Source organism: Heterodontus francisci, chromosome 17 (assembly GCF_036365525.1).
Source record: "Heterodontus francisci isolate sHetFra1 chromosome 17, sHetFra1.hap1, whole genome shotgun sequence".
Taxonomy (NCBI): Eukaryota; Metazoa; Chordata; class Chondrichthyes; order Heterodontiformes; family Heterodontidae; genus Heterodontus; species Heterodontus francisci.
Genome location: NC_090387.1, coordinates 65,506,422 through 65,524,592, shown reverse-complemented (window position 1 = coordinate 65,524,592; position 18,171 = coordinate 65,506,422). Strand labels below are relative to the sequence as shown.

General features: G+C 42.3%; 1 protein-coding gene across 1 annotated transcript in view; it reads left to right on the top strand.

Annotated features, from left to right (window-relative positions):
- LOC137378989 (11-beta-hydroxysteroid dehydrogenase type 2-like) overlaps positions 1-18,171 on the top strand; it is a 65,303-nt gene that overhangs the window by 10,549 nt on the left and 36,583 nt on the right. Inside the window, exon 3 of the mRNA XM_068049551.1 lies at positions 3,375-3,560. Coding sequence (XP_067905652.1) covers positions 3,375-3,560 — 186 coding nt within the window. The remainder of the gene's footprint in view (positions 1-3,374; positions 3,561-18,171) is intronic.

The window sequence follows — 18,171 nt, the reverse complement described above, 5'->3', positions numbered from 1 at the left end:
ATCCCTGCTTTTAATCACTCTTCCATTTGTGGCCGCACCTCAGTTTCCTAGGCGCTAAGCTCTGGAATTCCCTCCATACTCTTCCCTACCTCTGTACCTCTTTCTTTTCCTTTAAGACACTCCTTAAAACCTACCTCTTTGACTAAGCTTTTGGTCATCTGACTTAATATCTCCTTATGTAGCTTTGTGTCTATTTTGTTTTGTAATGTTCCTGTGCAGTGCCTTGGGACGTTTTATTACATTAAAGGTGCTATATAAGTTGTAGTTGTTGTACCATTTCTAGGCTCTTCATGTGTTCTTGCATGCAGACGTGAATTTCATTTTAATTGAGTTTGAAGTATTTGTAACTAATTCCTTTGTTCACTTCTCTCTTGTTCCAGCTTGCTGCTATTCTGTTATTTTTTTCCCTCTTTGGCTGCTATTTATTTTCTCTGATCTTTTCATTCCCTCACTTGTCTTTCCATTTATTTTTTCCAACTCTCATCTGCAGTTGACTGCAGTAGAGAAATTCATGGCTGAAGAAATCTAGTGTAAAAAGATTTAAATTGGTTTTAAGAAATCACTGGAGCAAATGATAATTACTAACCATAGAATATTAGTTTATTGATAAACATTTGTCATTTTAAAATTATATTCACCAAGTTAACTCATATAAAACTATGTCCATTATAGTACAGTTGTAGTACATTCCCACAAGAGGAAAGGTAGATTAAGCAAAGCCAGTGCTCTCTGGATGATGAATGAGAGTAAGATAAAGCAGAAAAAAATTGATAATACAAATTAAAATCAGGTTGAATATAGAAAGTTCAGAGGGGAAGTGAGAAAGGAACTAAGATAGGCAAAGAGAGAGTATGAGAAGAGACTGGCAGCTAACATAACAGGGAATCCAAAAGTCTATTTTAGGCATATAAATAGTAAAGGGGGAGTAAGAGGAGGGTGAGGCCAATTAGGGACCAAAAAGGGAATTAACACATGGAGGAAGAGTGCATGGCTGAGGTACTAAATGAATACTTTACATCAGTCTTTACCAAGGAAGAAAATGTTGCCAAAGTCATAGTGAAAGAGGAAGTAGTTGAGACACTGGATGGGCTAAAATTTGGTAGAGGAGGTATTAGAAAGGCTGGCTGTGCTTAAAGTTGATAAGTCACCAGGACCAGATGGGTTGCATCTGAGGATACTGAGGGAAGTGAGGGAGGAAATTGCAGAGGCCCAGGTTATATACTTCCAATCCGCCTTAGATACAGGGGTGGTGCCAGACGACTGGAGATTTGCAAATGTTACACCCTTGTTCAAAAAAGGGTGTAAGGATAAACCAAGCAACTTTTGGCCAGTCAGTTTAACTTCAGTGGTGGGAAAACTTTTAGAAACGATAATCTGGGACAAAATTAACAGTCACTTAGATAAGTGTGGATTAATTAAGGAAAGTTGGCAAAGATTTGTTAAAGGCAAATTGTGTTTTAACTAACTTGATTGAGTTTTTTTTTTAGGTAACAGAGAGGGTTGATGAGGGTAATGCGTTTGATGTAGTGTACATGGACTTCCAAAAGGCATTTGATAAAGTGCCATGTGATAGGCTTGCCAGCAACGCTGAAGATGATGGAATAAAAGGGGTGGGACAGCATGGATACTGAGTTGGCTGAGTGACAGGAAACAGAGTAGTGGTGAACGGTTGTTTTTTGGACAGGAGGAAGGTATATAGTGGGGTTCCCTAGGGATCGGTACTAGGACCAATGCTTTTTGTGATATATATCAAAGACCTAGACTTGGGTGTACAGGACGCAATTTTAAAATTTGCAGATTACACAAAACTTGGTGTTGTGAACTGTGAGGAGGACAGTGACAGACTTCAAGAGGACATAGATAGGCTGGTGGAATGGGTGGACAAGTGGCGGATGAAATTTAATGCAAAGAAGTGTGAAGTGGTATGTTTTGGTAGGAAGAACAAGGAGACGCAATATAAAGGAAAGGGTGCAATTCTAAAGGGGATGCAGGAAAAGAGAGACCTGGATGTATATGTGCACAAATCGTAGAAGGTGGCAGGACAGGCAGAGAAAGTGGTTAAAAAGGCATACAGGGTCTTTGGCTTTATAAATAGAGGCATAGAGGACAAAAACAGGGACAGCTGGAGTATTGTGTCCAATTCTGGGCACCACACTTGAGGAAAGATGTGAAGGCATTAGAGAGGGTGCAGAAAATATTTGAGAATGGTTCCAGGGATGACGGACTTCAGTTACGTGGACAGATTGGAGAAGCTGGGGTTGTTCTCCTTGGAGAAGGGAAGGTTAAGAGGAGATCTGTGACAGAGGTTCAAAGTCATGAGGGTTGTAGACAGAGTATGTAGAGAGAAACTGTTTCCATTATGGAACGGTCAAGAACCAGAGGACACTGATATAAGGTAAATTGCAAAATAGCCAACGCGACATGAGGAAAAACTTTTTTATGCAGCGAGTGGTTAGGAACTGGAATGCATTGCCTGAGAGTGTGGTGGAGACAGATTCAATCGTGGCTTTCAAAAGGGACTCAGATAAGCACCTGAAGAACAATAATTTGCAGGACTACAGGGAAAGGGCAGGGGAGTGGGACTAGCTGAGTTGCACATTGCAGAAAGCTGGCATGGACACAACGGGCTGAGTGGCCTCTTTCTGTGCTGTAACCATTCTATGATATTGATGCACACATTCAACTCTTGCTTCTGTCATATCAAAAGAGTTTTATTGATTTTATTCTCAGCTACTTAACATTGGCAAGTAACCAGGGCTTTCCTTTTCTAATACCGTGTTAAGTTTAAATGCTGCATCAAATCTGATACTGAGATACAAATCAAGACAAATTTGATAACAATGAAATATAATGCCACATAAAATAGGGGAGAGAGTAAGAATTTATTGGAAAGCTGTTTGCAATAAAACACAAGCCATTTATGGACCAGTTATCTTGCCGCTTCATCATTTATCAATATTGACTGCTCATAATCTGGCCTCAACTACGTTGATTAGTGAGGAACTGAAATACTCCAGGTAGTTACCTCTTTTTATGGTACAGGATGACAAATGAGACCTCTTTCTGCCTTAAACAACATAAATGTTTTCTGCTGACAAGGTTCATGGTAAAACTATCACTCTTACTGTGAAGCCCAGTTCACATCGGATGGATTTGAAATGATCAATTTGGGAACTACTTACCAAATAATATGCTGAAAGCTTGAAAGAACCTTTTTTAAAATAAAATGTTGTTAAAGGATCTAGTAACTTCAACGAGATTATTTTAAATGCTATGATTTGGTGTTACTTTATAAAGCCATTTTCTATTCCAGGAAGGAACAATGATATCTGTGAAAAAAAATTTCAAAAGCTAATTTTTTTCTCTTTCTGTAGGACTCTTTGCTTTAGTTAATAATGCTGGCATCATGGTCCACATTGGTGATGCAGAAATCATCCCAACTGAAGCTTATAAACGATGCATGGAAGTCAACTTCCTTGGAGCAGTCGAAGTTACTAAAATATTTTTACCTTTGATTCGTCGAGCAAAAGGAAGGATTGTTAATATTTCTAGTCCCTCAGGTATTTCCTCTTCAGAGCTGGCAACTAGCTGTGCAAGTATCTCTATCGGTATGGTAACAGCATGTTAAACATTTCTGGCACATTCCCAGAAAAACAGCGTGAAAGCTCTAATTGAGATAAATAACATATAACTTTTGTCTGAATTAATCTACCCGCTGAGGACATTAAGTAAAAGTTTCATGTCACATGTGGTGCCCTGCAAGCTAGCTGGCAGCTCCAAATAAATTGTGTTGCAATGTAAATTGCAAAAAACATAATTAGAAAAACAGGGAGGTTATGCTGAACCTTTTATAAAGCTCTGGTTAGGCCCCAACTGGAGTATTGCATCCTGTTCTGGTCACCACACTTTAGGAAAGGAGTGAGGGTCCTTGAGAGGGTGGAGAGGAGATTCACCAGAATGTTTCCAGGGATGGAGGATTTTAGTTACAAGATTAGGTTGGAAAAACTGGGGTTGTTCTCCATAGAACAAAGGAGATTGAGGGAAGATTTAATAGAGGTGTACAAAATTATGACAGGCTTTGATAAGTTAGGCAAGGATAAACTGTTCCCATTAACTAACAGTACAAGGACTAGGGGACGCAGATTGAAGGTTTTGGGCAAGAGGTGCAAGGGGAATAGGAAGAAGAACCTTTTTAGGCAGTGGGTGGTGGTAATGACCTGGAACGTGCTGTGCACAAGGGTTGTGGAAGTGAGACAATCAATTACTCCAAAAGGATTTTGGAATAGACTTGCAGGGCTTCAGGTTTGAACGGTGGAGTGGGACTGACTGGATAGTGCCGTGGAGAGCTGACATGGACTCGATGGGCCGAATAGCCTCCTTCTGTGCCATAAATGACACTGAATCTATGACAATGGTGACTCATTGATATAAATTTCTTTAAGGTGACAGTATACCTGCTTAAGTGCTGGATCTGCAGTTGGAGATACAGTTTCAAATTCCAGTGTTGCTTGACATTTGTGATGTTTTTCTAATGATGACCAGGTCATCTGCAGGCTGTATTAAAATCCAGTGCTCAGAAGCTGTTTTAGTATAATGTAAGAATGCTGAACCTTTGCTGTTCCTGCATCAGTGCTTGGAGATTCATTCAATAGTGTTTGATCTGAAGAAACAAGCCATTGCACAGCATCTTTGTGTCCCAAAGCATCAGCGTGCAAAGGTAACAATAGTGCTATCGAGTGAGATGCATGATGTTGAGAAGCAGAAAACAATAATATATAAAACAAGCAAATGGAACCTTTAAGATTTTATTAAGAAACATATAGAAATTGCATTTCAGGTTGCAGATTCGTAGAAATATACTTTCTCTAACCACTGCCTAGAGTCTTTTATTTCTATAAGCAATCAGTGTTTACAATGCTTACAAAGAAATGAATAGCTCCGATGTGCTGAACAGTGATGATTTATACTTGACTTGGAGTTGTTTCTGTGGAGCAAGGTTAGCAATTCCACCTGTAACTAATTTACAGCTAGTATGTTCTTTTTTAATCTGAAAGCTAGAATTACTTAGGATCTGTCATGTTTATTCATTTCAGGTGTGGAAGCGAGTGAAATATTAAAAAAATCTGTAGTTTTCAAATAGAGTTGATTTTTTTACGAACAATCCCTTTAATATAGCATAGGATCGCACATGTAAGAATTAAATTAGTATTTCGGATAATAATAAGAGGAATGTAACAATATTATATGAAAAAAAAATAGGTATAGAAATGTAACAAAAGGAAGTATTTTGTCTGATGGATTAATTATTGGATTCCTTCTGGTCATAACACTCATAGTGCTGATCTTAATCAATGCTAACTGTTTCTACAAATCGAAGAGAATCTACATGACAGCCTGTTATGTGCACAGCCTTAATTTATCGAGTAGCTTGTGTTATGACCCAGGTGAGAAGGGGACTAAGGGTTCCCTCTCAGCCCTTGCCTGGTTTGACCGTAACAGGGTTTAATTTTAAAACACTGTGTTTTTAGCTCCCCCTCAGTGAATCCTCGTTCACTGCTCCTATTGTAAGGCAAAGAAATTAGACAGGTTTCCTTAGATTTGAACAAGAAAGGTGGAAGTTTATTAATCTTAAACTCTAATCTGGTTAATAACTATGAATATGCGACGTGACCACGCTAGCATGCATACACGATAAACACACACGCAGATAGAGACAGAAAAAGGAGAAGGAAGGAATAAAGAGGAAACCTTTGAGGCAATATCTGGTGGTTACAGCCCTTTAAGTTCAATGTGGAGCCTTCGGTTGCTGGTAAGTCTTGCAATTCGTTGGGGCCCAGTTCAGGCTTCAAATTGTTTCGATGTAGGAGTCTTTTGTCTCTTGAGGTTCACATGTCTTCCCTAGGACCGGTGGCTTTGGGAGAAAGCGAGAAAGAGAGAGCAGCTTCCTTGTTACAGCTTCAGTTGCACACTGCCTTCAGTTCCTTTCTGTGTGGCAGAAAAAACCCAGTTTGCCCAGCAGGTTAGACATGTGACTAGCTCCTTATTTGGAACAGTCTCTCCTGCGAGGTTTGTGGATTATATTACCTTAGTCTCTGGAATGCACTTCCTTACACCTTCAATGTCTGGTAATCAAAATCCATTTGGGTTAATTGGAGCAGGGAATAGTCCTTTGTCTCCGCAAGCAAAATCTTTCAGTATACAAATGTCCTTCCAGCCCAGTGTCTGGTGATCTTCAAACAAGTCATTTCTTCACTCCAGCAACAGTTTAAAATCAAAGCAAAATACTGCGGATGCTGGAAATCTGAAATAAAAACAAGAAATGCTGTAACCACTCAGCAGGTCTGGCAACATCTGTGGAAAGAGAAGCAGAGTTAACGTTTCGGGTCAGTGACCCTTCTTCGGAACAATGTTCATATGACAAAATTAATATGCCTCATTCTTGGCAGGTATGGGTCTGCATGACACCTCTACGCCCAGCGGAATGAAATGCGATTTTTTTTTAAAAGAGCATTTCATTAAAAGGGATGAGAGAGAAGATAAAGACAGGAAAACACATAATAATCTCTCTCATTCATTCAGAACCTAACAATTGTAAGAGCCTGTCTTTTTTTGGTAGCAGTACTGCTTTCAATGGCCCTTTCTGGCATCCCAATAAACATGTGGTTTTTGGTGTTTTTTTCCAGTTTGCACATTTCTATGATTCCCTAAGGTCTTTGTTCTTGTTGAGGTCTGTAAGGGGAGGGCTAGGTTTAATTAGCCCTAAAATAACTGACCCGAATCGTTAACTCTGCTTCTCTTTCCACAGATGCTGCCAGACCTGCTGAGTGGTTCCAGCATTTCTTGTTTTTATTTAATTAGCCCTAGGTTGGAGTTCTGCTCAGGGGGGGCGGCGGTGGGTGGTTCCACTCTGAACTCTTTTTTTTTCAGTGCTTTGATGAGTCATGCAAGGGCTTTTCACCTCAGGGGATGGCTGGTTCCCTTTTATCCTGAGTGTGGGGGGTGGGGGAATTCTTTGCTAATCCCTTTGTCCTCTGGGACATTTCTGCTTGCAGGTATTTGTCCGGATTGTACTGCACTCCCCTGCGGCACTTTGACTAGGTGAGGCATCACCCTCACGATTTCTCTGTCCTCTTGAGGACTTTCTTTGTCTCTGCCTGTAAATGTTGTTAGCAACTCTGGTGGGGCGCTTCTAGTGTCTGCATTTACATAGGAGGATGTGGGGTCTAATTTTTCAAACATTTCGGGGTTGGCTGACTGGACAGTAGGGGTTTTCATCCGGGATTCTTCCCAAACTTCCTTTAACCTGCCCTCTTTGTCCCTTTTTCCCTGTTCCTTTCTAACGTGTTGCCAGCCATGTGCCTGCCTCTTGCCTTTTGTTCTTGGCAGGGGTCCCTTGTAGTTCACCAGCCCTCTGCTAGAGGGTCCTCCAAACACCGATACCGGACTTAGGGGTGCAGAATTTACTGTAGGTTGGGGTTTCTACTCAACCTGGCACATGTGGCAACTGCTACAGTCTTCCACCACATCTTTGTGGAGTTTTGGCCAGTCAAACTGCTGTCTTATGCGGGCTTTGGTTTTTCATATACCAACATGTACAGCCACTGCAATCTCATGGATCATTCTTATTATTTCTCTACAGTACCTCTGTGGCACCATTAACTGGTGAACCACTGTCCATTCCTTGCTCTCAGGTCTGTGAGGAGAACTCCATTTCCTCATCAGTACCTCCTTTAAATAGTAGCAATCAGGTACTCCCTCTACTTCAATTTCAGATTGGGCAGCCTGTGCTAACTCTCCCTTACTGGGTCAGCTCGCTGAGCCTCAGCTAGGGATGATCCATTTAACTCATTCCCTGAGTCTTCTAACTTTCCAAAGAAAATCTCGGACAGACAAACCTCATGATCATCTGCCTGCAGTGCCAATTCAGTCTCCTCTGGGGAGCTGGTTTGATCATGGCCTCACTCATTACACATTCAGGGAAACTGCAGGGGACCGTCTCCTGCCACTGCCCTGTTTCTCTGACGTCCTGCGGTCTTTCTTTCACTACTGGGGAAGCTACCACCTTCATCCCTGCCAGATCATTACCTATGAGCAGGTTAAATCCGCCACAGGAAAACTAGAGACAGTCCCTACCGTCACTAGTCCCGAAACTTTGTCGCATTCCAAGTGCACCTGGTGTAAAGGTACAGGCATAGACTGCCTCCAGTACCATTCACCATCATTCTGGAGTTAACTGCACTTTCCGGGGGAAAGGTCAGGCCCTTTCCCAGTAAAAGGGATCTAGTGGCCTCTGTGTCCCTGAGGATTACTGTGGGCTTGCTTGCCCCACTCGAGGGGTATGAGGTTACTCTCCTTTCAGACACAAAACCCTGATAACCTTCAGGAATCCTATTAAATTTTCCAGCACTTGCAGCATTAAGCTTCCTGGGTCTCACTGTTACTGCAGTTAAAGCCACAGCTTGTTTTGCTGTGCTTTTCATCAGGGTCGCTTCTTCACTGAGCAGGTATGCCCTGATTAACCCTGCCAGTTTTCCCTTTGGTTTCCAGCAGTCAGTTTTTAAATGCCCTGCTTTATTTCAATGGAAGCACACAGGTCTCCTAGTCTCACTCCTACTCACAGCACCCTTTTTGGCTAGAGGAGAGCCCCCTGTGTCTCCTGCTTTCCTTCCCCTCCCAGGACTGCTTGGGCTCCTATCATCTTCCCACCCCCTGTCCATTTTGGATTTGTGGGGGTGATTAGGAAAGGTTTTCCCCTGGGGAACTCACATAAATGAGAGCAAACTCATCGGCCAGGCCTGCTGCCTGCTGGGCTTTATGAGCCTTTTGTTTCTCTACATGTGTCTTCATGGAGGAGCGGGAGAGAGTTTTTAAATTACTCTAACAAAATTACTTCTCTGAGATTTTCATAGCTGAGCTGTACTTTAAGAGCCCTCAGCCACTGGTCAAAAGCCAGCTGCTTATTTCTCTCAAACTCTGGGTAAGTTTGATCAGCTTGCTTCTGGAGGGTTCAAGTACTAACTCACATGCCCTGAGGATATTATTTTTTGTCAGTTCATTATTTGATGAACTCTCATCAGCCAACAGGGAATAAACCTCATGGGCTTTCCCTATTAGCTTACTTTGCAACAGAAGTGTCCAAGTCTCAGTCGACCACTTTAACTGCCGTGCCAGTTTTTTAAAAGACACAAAAAAACGCTTCCACATCTCCCTCATTGAATTTTGGGATCAGTTGGGAGAGTTTTAACAATTCTGTACCCAACCCTGAATTACGCTGCTCCATATCGGCCATGTTTTCACTGGGGTTACTCTGTCACCCCCTAGTTAACTCAAGTCGTCTCAGCACTCTCTCTTTGCATTCTCTCTGGAAGGATCTTTCACTTTCTCCTCTCTTGCTTCCTCTCTCTTTTTCTTGTTCTTCACGTTCCTTCTGGAAGGCTCTTTCTTTCTCTCTCTCCTGTTTCTCTTTCTCCTTCTCCTGTCTCTCTCTTTCTTTCTCCTGTCTCTTTCTTTCTCATCTAATTCAAGTTTCCTCTGTTCCAATTGTAGCTTTGCTAGCAATACCCTGTCTGGGCCTACTTCTAACCCTGCTTCTGCTTCTTCAGATTCAAGGGAAAAGAGGTTGGTCACTAGTCTTGGGAGTTCAGACTTCCTAGCCTTGCCACGTACAGTAATCCCACACTGCTCAGCCAGTTTCCTCTACTTTTCCATAGGCTGTTCTTTTAACTCATGCCAAGTTACTTCACCCGGGCTTGGGAAGCTACTAGCTTCAGTCGCAGACATGTTAGCATTCTAGCACACACAACCACAAGAAAACCTGTATTGAAATCTTTTCTCTTTTGTTTGGGGTCAATTTGGGTTCCCAACTTCTGCAGGCAAACAAGAAATTGGGTCAAATCCAGGATGCTAGCCCCCAAATTTCTGTTACTACCAGGTGAGAAGGGGGCTAGGGGTTCCCTCTCAGCCTTTGCCTGGTTTGACCGTAACAGGGTTTAATTTTAAAACACTATGTTTTTAGCTCCCCCTCAGTGAATCCTGCTCCAATTGTAAGGCAAAGAAATTAGACAGGTTTCCTTAGATTTAAACAAGAAAGGTGGAAGTTTATTAATCTTAAGCTCTAATCTGGTTAATAACTATGAATATGTGACGTGACCACGCTAGCATGCATACACGATAAACACACGCAGATAGAGACAGAAAAAGGAGAAGGAAGGAATAAAGAGGAAACCTTTGAGGCAATATCTGGTGGTTACAGCCCTTTAAGTTCAATGTGGAGCCTTTGGTTGCTGGTAAGTCTTGCAATTCGTTGGGGCCCAGTTCAGGCTTCAAATTGTTTCAATGTAGGAGTCTTTTGTCTCTTGAGGTTCACATGTCTTCCCAAGGACCGGTGGCTTTGGGAGAAAGAGAGAGCAGCTTCCTTGTTCCAGCTTCAGTTGCACAGTGCCTTCAGTTCCTTTCTGTATGGCACAATTCAAAAATCCCCAGGTTGCCCAGCAGGTTAGTCATGTGACTAGCTCCATATTTGGAACAGTCTCTCCTGCGAGGTTTATGGATTGTATTACCTTAGCAGTCTCTGGAATGCACTTCCTTACACCTTCAATGTCTGGTGATCAAAATCCATTTGGGTTAATTGGAGCAGGGAATAGTCCTTTGTTTCCACAAGCAAAGTCTCTTAGTATGCAAATGTCCTTCCAGCCCAGTGTCTGGTGATCTTCAAACAAGTTATTTCTTCACTCCAGCAACAGTTTAAAATCAATGTTCATATGGTGGGGGTCTGCAAGACATAACAAAAATGCAGTAATGCATGTTCACCATCAGAGAGATAAGAGATAACGATGTAGACACCTTCAAATCTGAAACTGTTCTTCTCTTCTTTCTAGCAGTAACAAAAAGTGCGTGACCATGAGTCAGCCTGAGAGTCTAAAAGTGTATTTTGCATAACAGCAGTTCCAGCAAAATCATTGGGTCATTTAACTCTTTTGAGCCTAGACCCTCTAACACCCTCCTCAACCTAAAGCCAGTAGCTGTTAATTCTAGAGTTACAATTCAGCGCATAAAGGATTATGGGGACAGAGAAGGACTGTTCAGGTGGTTGCTGCTGTTGTCAGTTGCAAATGGCTGCATGGTTGTAAATAATAGAATTCCTCATGTCCTGATTGAGCTAATAGTTTATCCATTGTGAAGGTATGGAAACTATATTTAGTGATTCCTAGCCGACATATATGTTGATAGAGAAATATTTCAATTAAAACCTGCAATTATGAGTGTCAGGAAGAAAGTATCTTATTTTTCCCAGACTCAGCGGTCTTTCTGTGGCTTAATCATAAACCTCAGTCCTGACAGATGGCTAACGGGCTCTGGTACCATATGCTGCCAAACCATCATCTGAAAATCCAATATAACAAAGGGCACAGGTGCTGTTCTGTACTCCTTACAGTGCAGTAACCTTTAAATACTTCCAAACAGGTCATTAAATTTCAAGTTGATATTTCTGTTCCAGTTGATATACAAGGTCTGGAAGCAGCATTTGAATAATTCTGAATCATTTTTTTACCCCCGAAGAATCATTTAGCAGAAGCCTTATTAAATGCTGAAGCTCGCAATGCTAGAAATAGCACTGCGAACTTCTGACTGATGGCATCTGTCCCTCACAATTTTTTTTATTTTTTTTTATGGGATGTGGGTGATGCTGGCAAGGCCAGCATTTGTTGCCCATCCCTAATTGCCCTAGACAACTGAGTGGCTTGCTAGGCCATTTCAGAGGGCAGTTAAGAATCAGCCACATTGCTGTGGGTCTTGAGTCACATGTAGACCAGGTAAGGGCGGTAGATTTCCTCCCCTAAAGGACATTAATGACCCAGATGGATTTTTATGACAATCGATAATAGTTTCATGACACCATTACTGAGACTAGCTTTCAATTCCAGATATATTAAAAAAATTAATTAACTGAATTTAAATCCACCAGCTGCCATGGTGGGATTTGAACCCTTGTCCCCAGGGCATTAGCCCGGGCCTCTGGTTTACTAGTCCAGTGACATTACCATACACCACCATCTCCTCCAGAAGGAAAGGATTGGTAGCCAGTGTTGACTAGTGCCCTGTGGCAGCTTCTATTGCCCACCTCTGCTGCCAATACTTTGCTTTGGTTAGCTTTCGTGATGCGTGGGGAAAGAGAGGAGCAGAAGGATGATGTACTGCATTTTGGCCTTCGTTTCAAGTTACTGAGATCAGTTGCTGATTATAGTATTCAAATAAAGTCCAATTTTAGTGAACAGAGGAATTGCACACAGACTTCCTACTATTAGTGTAGGGTTTCTAGAGAAATGACTAGCTTTTTTAAAAAAAGTAACCGATAAATAGATTATTTGCTATTCCTGCAAATTGAGTTCCACTCCCAATCATGTATCTTTTGGAATTGTGCATTATCAGAGGTTTTCCTGAATTTGACATCCACATCCTTCTAGGATCTAGTATAGATGGGATGCGGAAAAGTCTGACTCAAATTTTCTCTGTACCAGACAAACTTTACAGAGCTCTGAAAGTCACTGAGGAAATTCTTGTTTATTTTCTTGTACCTTTCAGAGTCAAGGAAACTGGAAAGCTTGAGGGAAAATATTTCGTCCCAGTACACTTTACAAATGAAGGTTGATGTACATCAGGTTCACCAGGAAAATGTTATTTACCAGCATGTGGCTGTCCATGGTAGAGTTTGGTGCAGCCCTTGTGAGGGATAATGCACGTCCACTGGAAATTACAACATGCTGAATGCAAAGTTAGCCAAAATTGTGAGGATGATGTTCTTGAGAGATGCTCTGCTACACAAGACGTCCTGTTTCGTAGGTACACTAGCTGTTGATTGCTTGTCTTAACAGCCAGCAAACCTATTTCCTCAGCTGTCAGCAACTCGCCAGGGTCACCAAGGCGGGTGTACAGCGAGGAGTACTTCTTCAGTGAAACTGAGTCTGGGAGGCCTTTGATCAGTAAAACTGAAAAGCTCCAACTACGACCAGGTGAAAGGCTGTTGCTCACAGCACCCCTTCTCAGAGTGTTTTCACTACTTGACAAGTGATTGCCAACTTCTTGGAAGCCACTTCACCTGTCTTTCACTTCTCTCATCTTCAGCTACACTTCCTTGCTGTCAGCTTTCAACATGGTATGGGAGCAATTACAGGTAAAAGGGCAGGTGTTACATGGTAAGGGGACAAGGTGTTGAGATGTCCCAGTTTCTCTATCTTTGATGCAACCTTCTACAACAGCACTTCTAATATGTTTTCCTTTTTCCTCAACTGAGGATTCCCCACCCCCCCGCCCCTCCCGCTGTGGTTGACGGGCCCATGACCATGTCCGACCCATTTCCCGCACTTCTGCCCTTGCCCCTTCCCCTCACTCCCAGAACTGCGACACTGTTCCCTTTGTCCTCACTTTCCACCCCACCAGCCTAAACATCCAAAGGATCATTCTCCGCCATTTCCGCCACCTCTAGCGTAATGCCACCACTAAACACATCTTCCCCTCCCCTCCCATCAGCATTCCGTAGGGACTGTTCCCTCTGCAACACCTTGATCCACTCCATCACCCCTGACACTTTGACCCTTCCCATGCATCGCAGGAGGTGTAATACCTGCCCTTTTTCCTGCTCTCCTCGTCATCCAAGGCCCCGAACACTCTTTCCAGGTGGAGCAGTGATTTACTTGTACTTCTTTCAATGTAGTATACTGTATTCGCTGCTCACAATGTGGTCTCCTCTACATTGGGGAGACCAAACGCAGATTGGGTGACAGCTTTATGGAACACATCCACTCAATCCACAAGCATGACCCCAAGCTTCCAGTTGCTTGCCATTTTAATTCACCATCCCGCTCTCACACCCACATATCTGTCCTTGGCCTGCTACAGTGTTCCAATGAAGCTCAATGCTATTTTGAGGAACAGCACCTCCTCTTCTTCTGATTAGGCACTTTACAGCCTTCTGGACTCAACATTGAGTTCAACAATTTCAGAGCATGATTGACATTTTTTAATTTTATTTTTGCTTATTTTTAACCATGTGCCTGTCTTAAACTTGTTTTTCATGTTTTTGCTTTTGGACTGAGATGCCTTTTAATCACTGTACAACTGTGTGTCGACTGGGTTTCAAATGTTGACTGGTTCACTATTGCATCTGCCTCATTGTGTGTGCTGCTGAGTGATTGAGGCTGTTTGCTAAGAGCCCATAAATGTACAGTGTTCACAGCTGGGTCAAATCAAAATGGTTATCCTGATTATGACCTTGAGTGTTTTTATTTTTCTTTGTTATTTTAAACCTGAGGCAAGTGATATATGGGTATATATATGTATAGTTTTTTTAGGCCATGTTGTTTAATTATATGGGCTGCTGGCAGTAAAATTGCTCGCTCAGATAACAGATCTCTTCCCCCACAAAGGGAATTCTGTTCCTTTCTGATTAATTTTGACAGTGTAATTACTTTGACTGCTGTTGCAGTCATGGTGCACAGGCTCCAAATTTCGTGCATGTCTGACTGGAGTGTCTGGAGAATTGGAATTAGTCACCGTTTCAGCTGCAGCTGTGATACTTCTTTGTACGGGGAAAGAGCACTCACTGGCACCTAATTAAACTGGCTGATACTGAACAAACCTTGTGTTCAAATCTGTCATCAAAAACTTATTGACTAACTGTCCCAAATGGCACAAATTGATAAATGCATTCGTCAGTGTTGTTGCTGAAGCACATTAACTACAACAACTTGCCTTTGTCTAGCACCTTTGTAATAAAACGTCCAAGGCATTTCACAGGACCGTTATCATACAGTATTTCGAGCCACACAAGATATTAAAACAGAAGATCAAAAGCTTGATCAAAGAGCTGTCAAGGGAGAGTCTTCAAAGAGGAGAGAGGAGGTAGAAAGGCAGGCAGATTTAGAGAAGAAATTCCAGAGCTTGGGGCCTATACAGCTGAAGGCATGGGCTGCAACGGATGAAGGAAATCAGGAATGCACAAGAGACTAGGCAGGTCCTAGCTTTGATCCTTGGTCTGGATTGAATTGACTTGATTGAGCTCAGCCAGGCAGCAGTCAGAGAGCCAAGCTTTGCCCAGGCACCTTTTGAGGGGAGAAGGTCAGCCAGAGTTGCTAGTCTGGATCACTACCTGGTGGCCTCTGTTGCATGTGTGTCAAATGACAGCAGGATTGGGCTTGACTGTGAGGTCATTCCATAGTCAATGGTGTGGCCGCTGTCAGACTTTCACGTGAAGTATAAGCGGCCACTTTGGTCGGGGACCAGAGAGCTACTGGAACCTGTGGAGCTGTACTTCCAAGAGTCGACAACTTTAGCAGAGGAGAAAAGGCAAGGGTAGAAAATTTGGGGGGGGAAACAGGAATGCAAAAAAAATTGGCTTTGATTGGCAGCTTGAGAAATTGCACTTTACTGCATAAATTTACAAGTTACTGCTTCCAAACTGGAGCTCAATGGGAGGGCAGATTGAACAATCGGGTGTGGAGATCAGGGCACTTCACCTGGCTCTCCTAGTTTTTCGGTTGTTAAATTTAATACCATGAAAATTGGGAGGGTCTTGAATCGGCCACAGTGAGTGCCATGCATCGATTGTCTGTTGGTCCCTCCTGTCGAACAGTGCTCCATGCTGGAAGCACTAACTCATAACTTTTACCATTTAACTTTTTATAAGTTATATTAACTTTTTTAAAAGGGTGTTAGCTCTGTTCTTGCCAGCTAAATATCAGTTTGTTCAATAGTAGTTGGGTCTATGAGCAGGCTTATACTATTTAACAGGGTGACATTTATATTGCTGTTAGGACCGGGTGAGAAAGGTGTCTAGGGGTCTCTTTCAGCCTACACCTGCTCTTACTGTAACAGGATTTAATTTTAAATACTGTTTTGCGCTCCCCCTTGGTGAATCCTTGTTCACAGCTTTCCAATTATAAAGCAAAGAAATGAGCACAAACAGGTCTTAGGTTTAAAGAAGAAAAGTGAAATTTATTAAAACTTAAACTCTAGTTCGGTTGACGCCTACAGATACACACCATGCTCCACGCTAGCATGCATACACGATTTGTACATGCAAATGGAGACAGAACAGAGCAGAAGGAAAATAGTGGAGAGGTTTGAGGCAATCTCTGATGAGGGTTTTTTTTACTGTGCTTTGAGCTCACTGTAGAGTCCTTGACTGTAGTTAGTCTTGCTTTTCATTGGGGCCCAGTATTCTTCTTAAACCTTGTTCACTGGAGGAGACTTTTCTGTTGGGGTTGATGTGTGTTCAATGGTTTCCGAAGCTGGTGAGAGTGAGATGAGAGCAGACAGGAGAGAGGTCTTTTGAGTCCAGGAGCAAACAGCTTTCTGAATTCAAATTCTCTGGCAAGTTCAAATTCAAAAAATCTCCAACAACCAGTTAGTCATATGACTAAACTGGTCTGACCACGTCTTCTGTGTATTGTGGGAGCAGGGACTGATTCCTTTGTTCCAACACTGTCTGCTAGTAAGCAAAAAAGGTCTTTCTGGCTAGGGGCCTGGCAATTCCTTGTGATAGGCCCTCTTTTCTTCCCAGCAACAATTTTAAGTTAAATGTCCATATGGTGAAATTATGTACCTCATTCTTGGCAGGTGGGGGCCTGCGTGACACTGCAAACATATACAATAAATTTCAATGCAAAATACAGCTCCATTAACCATAATAGTATAGGAAGAACATCAATTCTCAGCTACAAAACAAACATCACCAAACCATCAAAGTGCAGTGAGAAAGTGTGCAGATTCACTTTGAATAAAATGTCTTTTCATTCTAACTAAACTTTTATTTCAGTCCTTGTGGCTCTGGAATATGTATCCTGTCGAGCTGGCTGCTTCAAACTATAACAGGACAGCTCACTGGAATATTGTGCCTTTTCCAGAGCTGTGATTTGGTTTATGAGGTCTGCTGTGGCAAATTATGCTATCCAAGTGCAGTCAAGAGATTAAAAGTTCAAGATTGCACAATTTTTTCTTGACAGATGTCTAATTAAAGGGCGATTATTATAATTAAACTGGAGTACAGTGATGTGCTCTGTGCAGTTGAAATGGCAAGTTGAGATGAGGCCCAATGAGATTTGGCGGCCTCTCACTTTGTTCCGAGGGATGTGATTGGAGGGTATATTTTCTAAATTGCTTCAATGATTATGTGGTGGTTTGTGTGAGCGGGGAGGGGAACACGGGCTGGCAGGATCTATGCTGTTTCTTGCAGCAATTATACAGGGACGATTTTTTGGAATGGCCATTCCTGGAAAGTTAAATACTTTTTGAAAGTGCAATTTCCTGATTTACAGATGGACTTTTTCCATTTGCTTTGTGAATCTAAGTAAAATGGGTGGTGCTGGGAAGGTATGTGCTGGGTATTGAGAGCTTGTTTTCTTGAAGGTGGATGGGAATTTTTCCTACTTAGTTTTACTTTGGATTTGTACCTTTTTTTGGATGACTTTTCTTGTAGTAGTTCTTTTGTCAAGATATCCCCCCTTCCCCTGCCCCAGACCTGCGAATCACTTAATCACTTACCTGTACGTTGTGATTTTGTCCCCACTCCACCACCACACCCCCTCCTCCCCCCCCCACCCTGCCCATCCATCCCAAGTCCCTCACTTGCCTTTGGGCCTCTAGTTGCTAGCTGTAGTCCAAATGTCCATCACTTACCTGCGTGGCCTCCTCGTGCAGCACCATTGAAGTGAAACTAAGGTCGAAAGCCCAATATCAGGGCTGTTTGGACTTCATCAGCGGCATGCAGGGTGAGTAATCTCTCCAGCTTTAATTTTGAGGACTGGATTCCTACTTTGCTGTCACTTGAAATGTTTGACGTGTATGTCCAAATGTGTGTGGGAGACATTGGAAGTTGGATTCTTAGCACTGAAATCTTTAAAGCAAGGAAAGGAATTTGCTGATTCCCAGCGAATGAACATCAAACTTGCCACATGAATCAGCTATTGATTTTTTTTATTTTAAAAATCCCAGAATAGATTTTTCCAGGACCAAAGCATTTCATTTTGTTTTTGAATTTCCCTGTCAAATGCACAGCATCTGCCAGTTTTGGGATCAATAATTGAGGAGATACTCTTTCATTTCATGGTCTTGGTGTAAGGGAGTTACAATGGACACAATTTAAGGTTTAACCTGAGCTACCTCTTTACACAATCT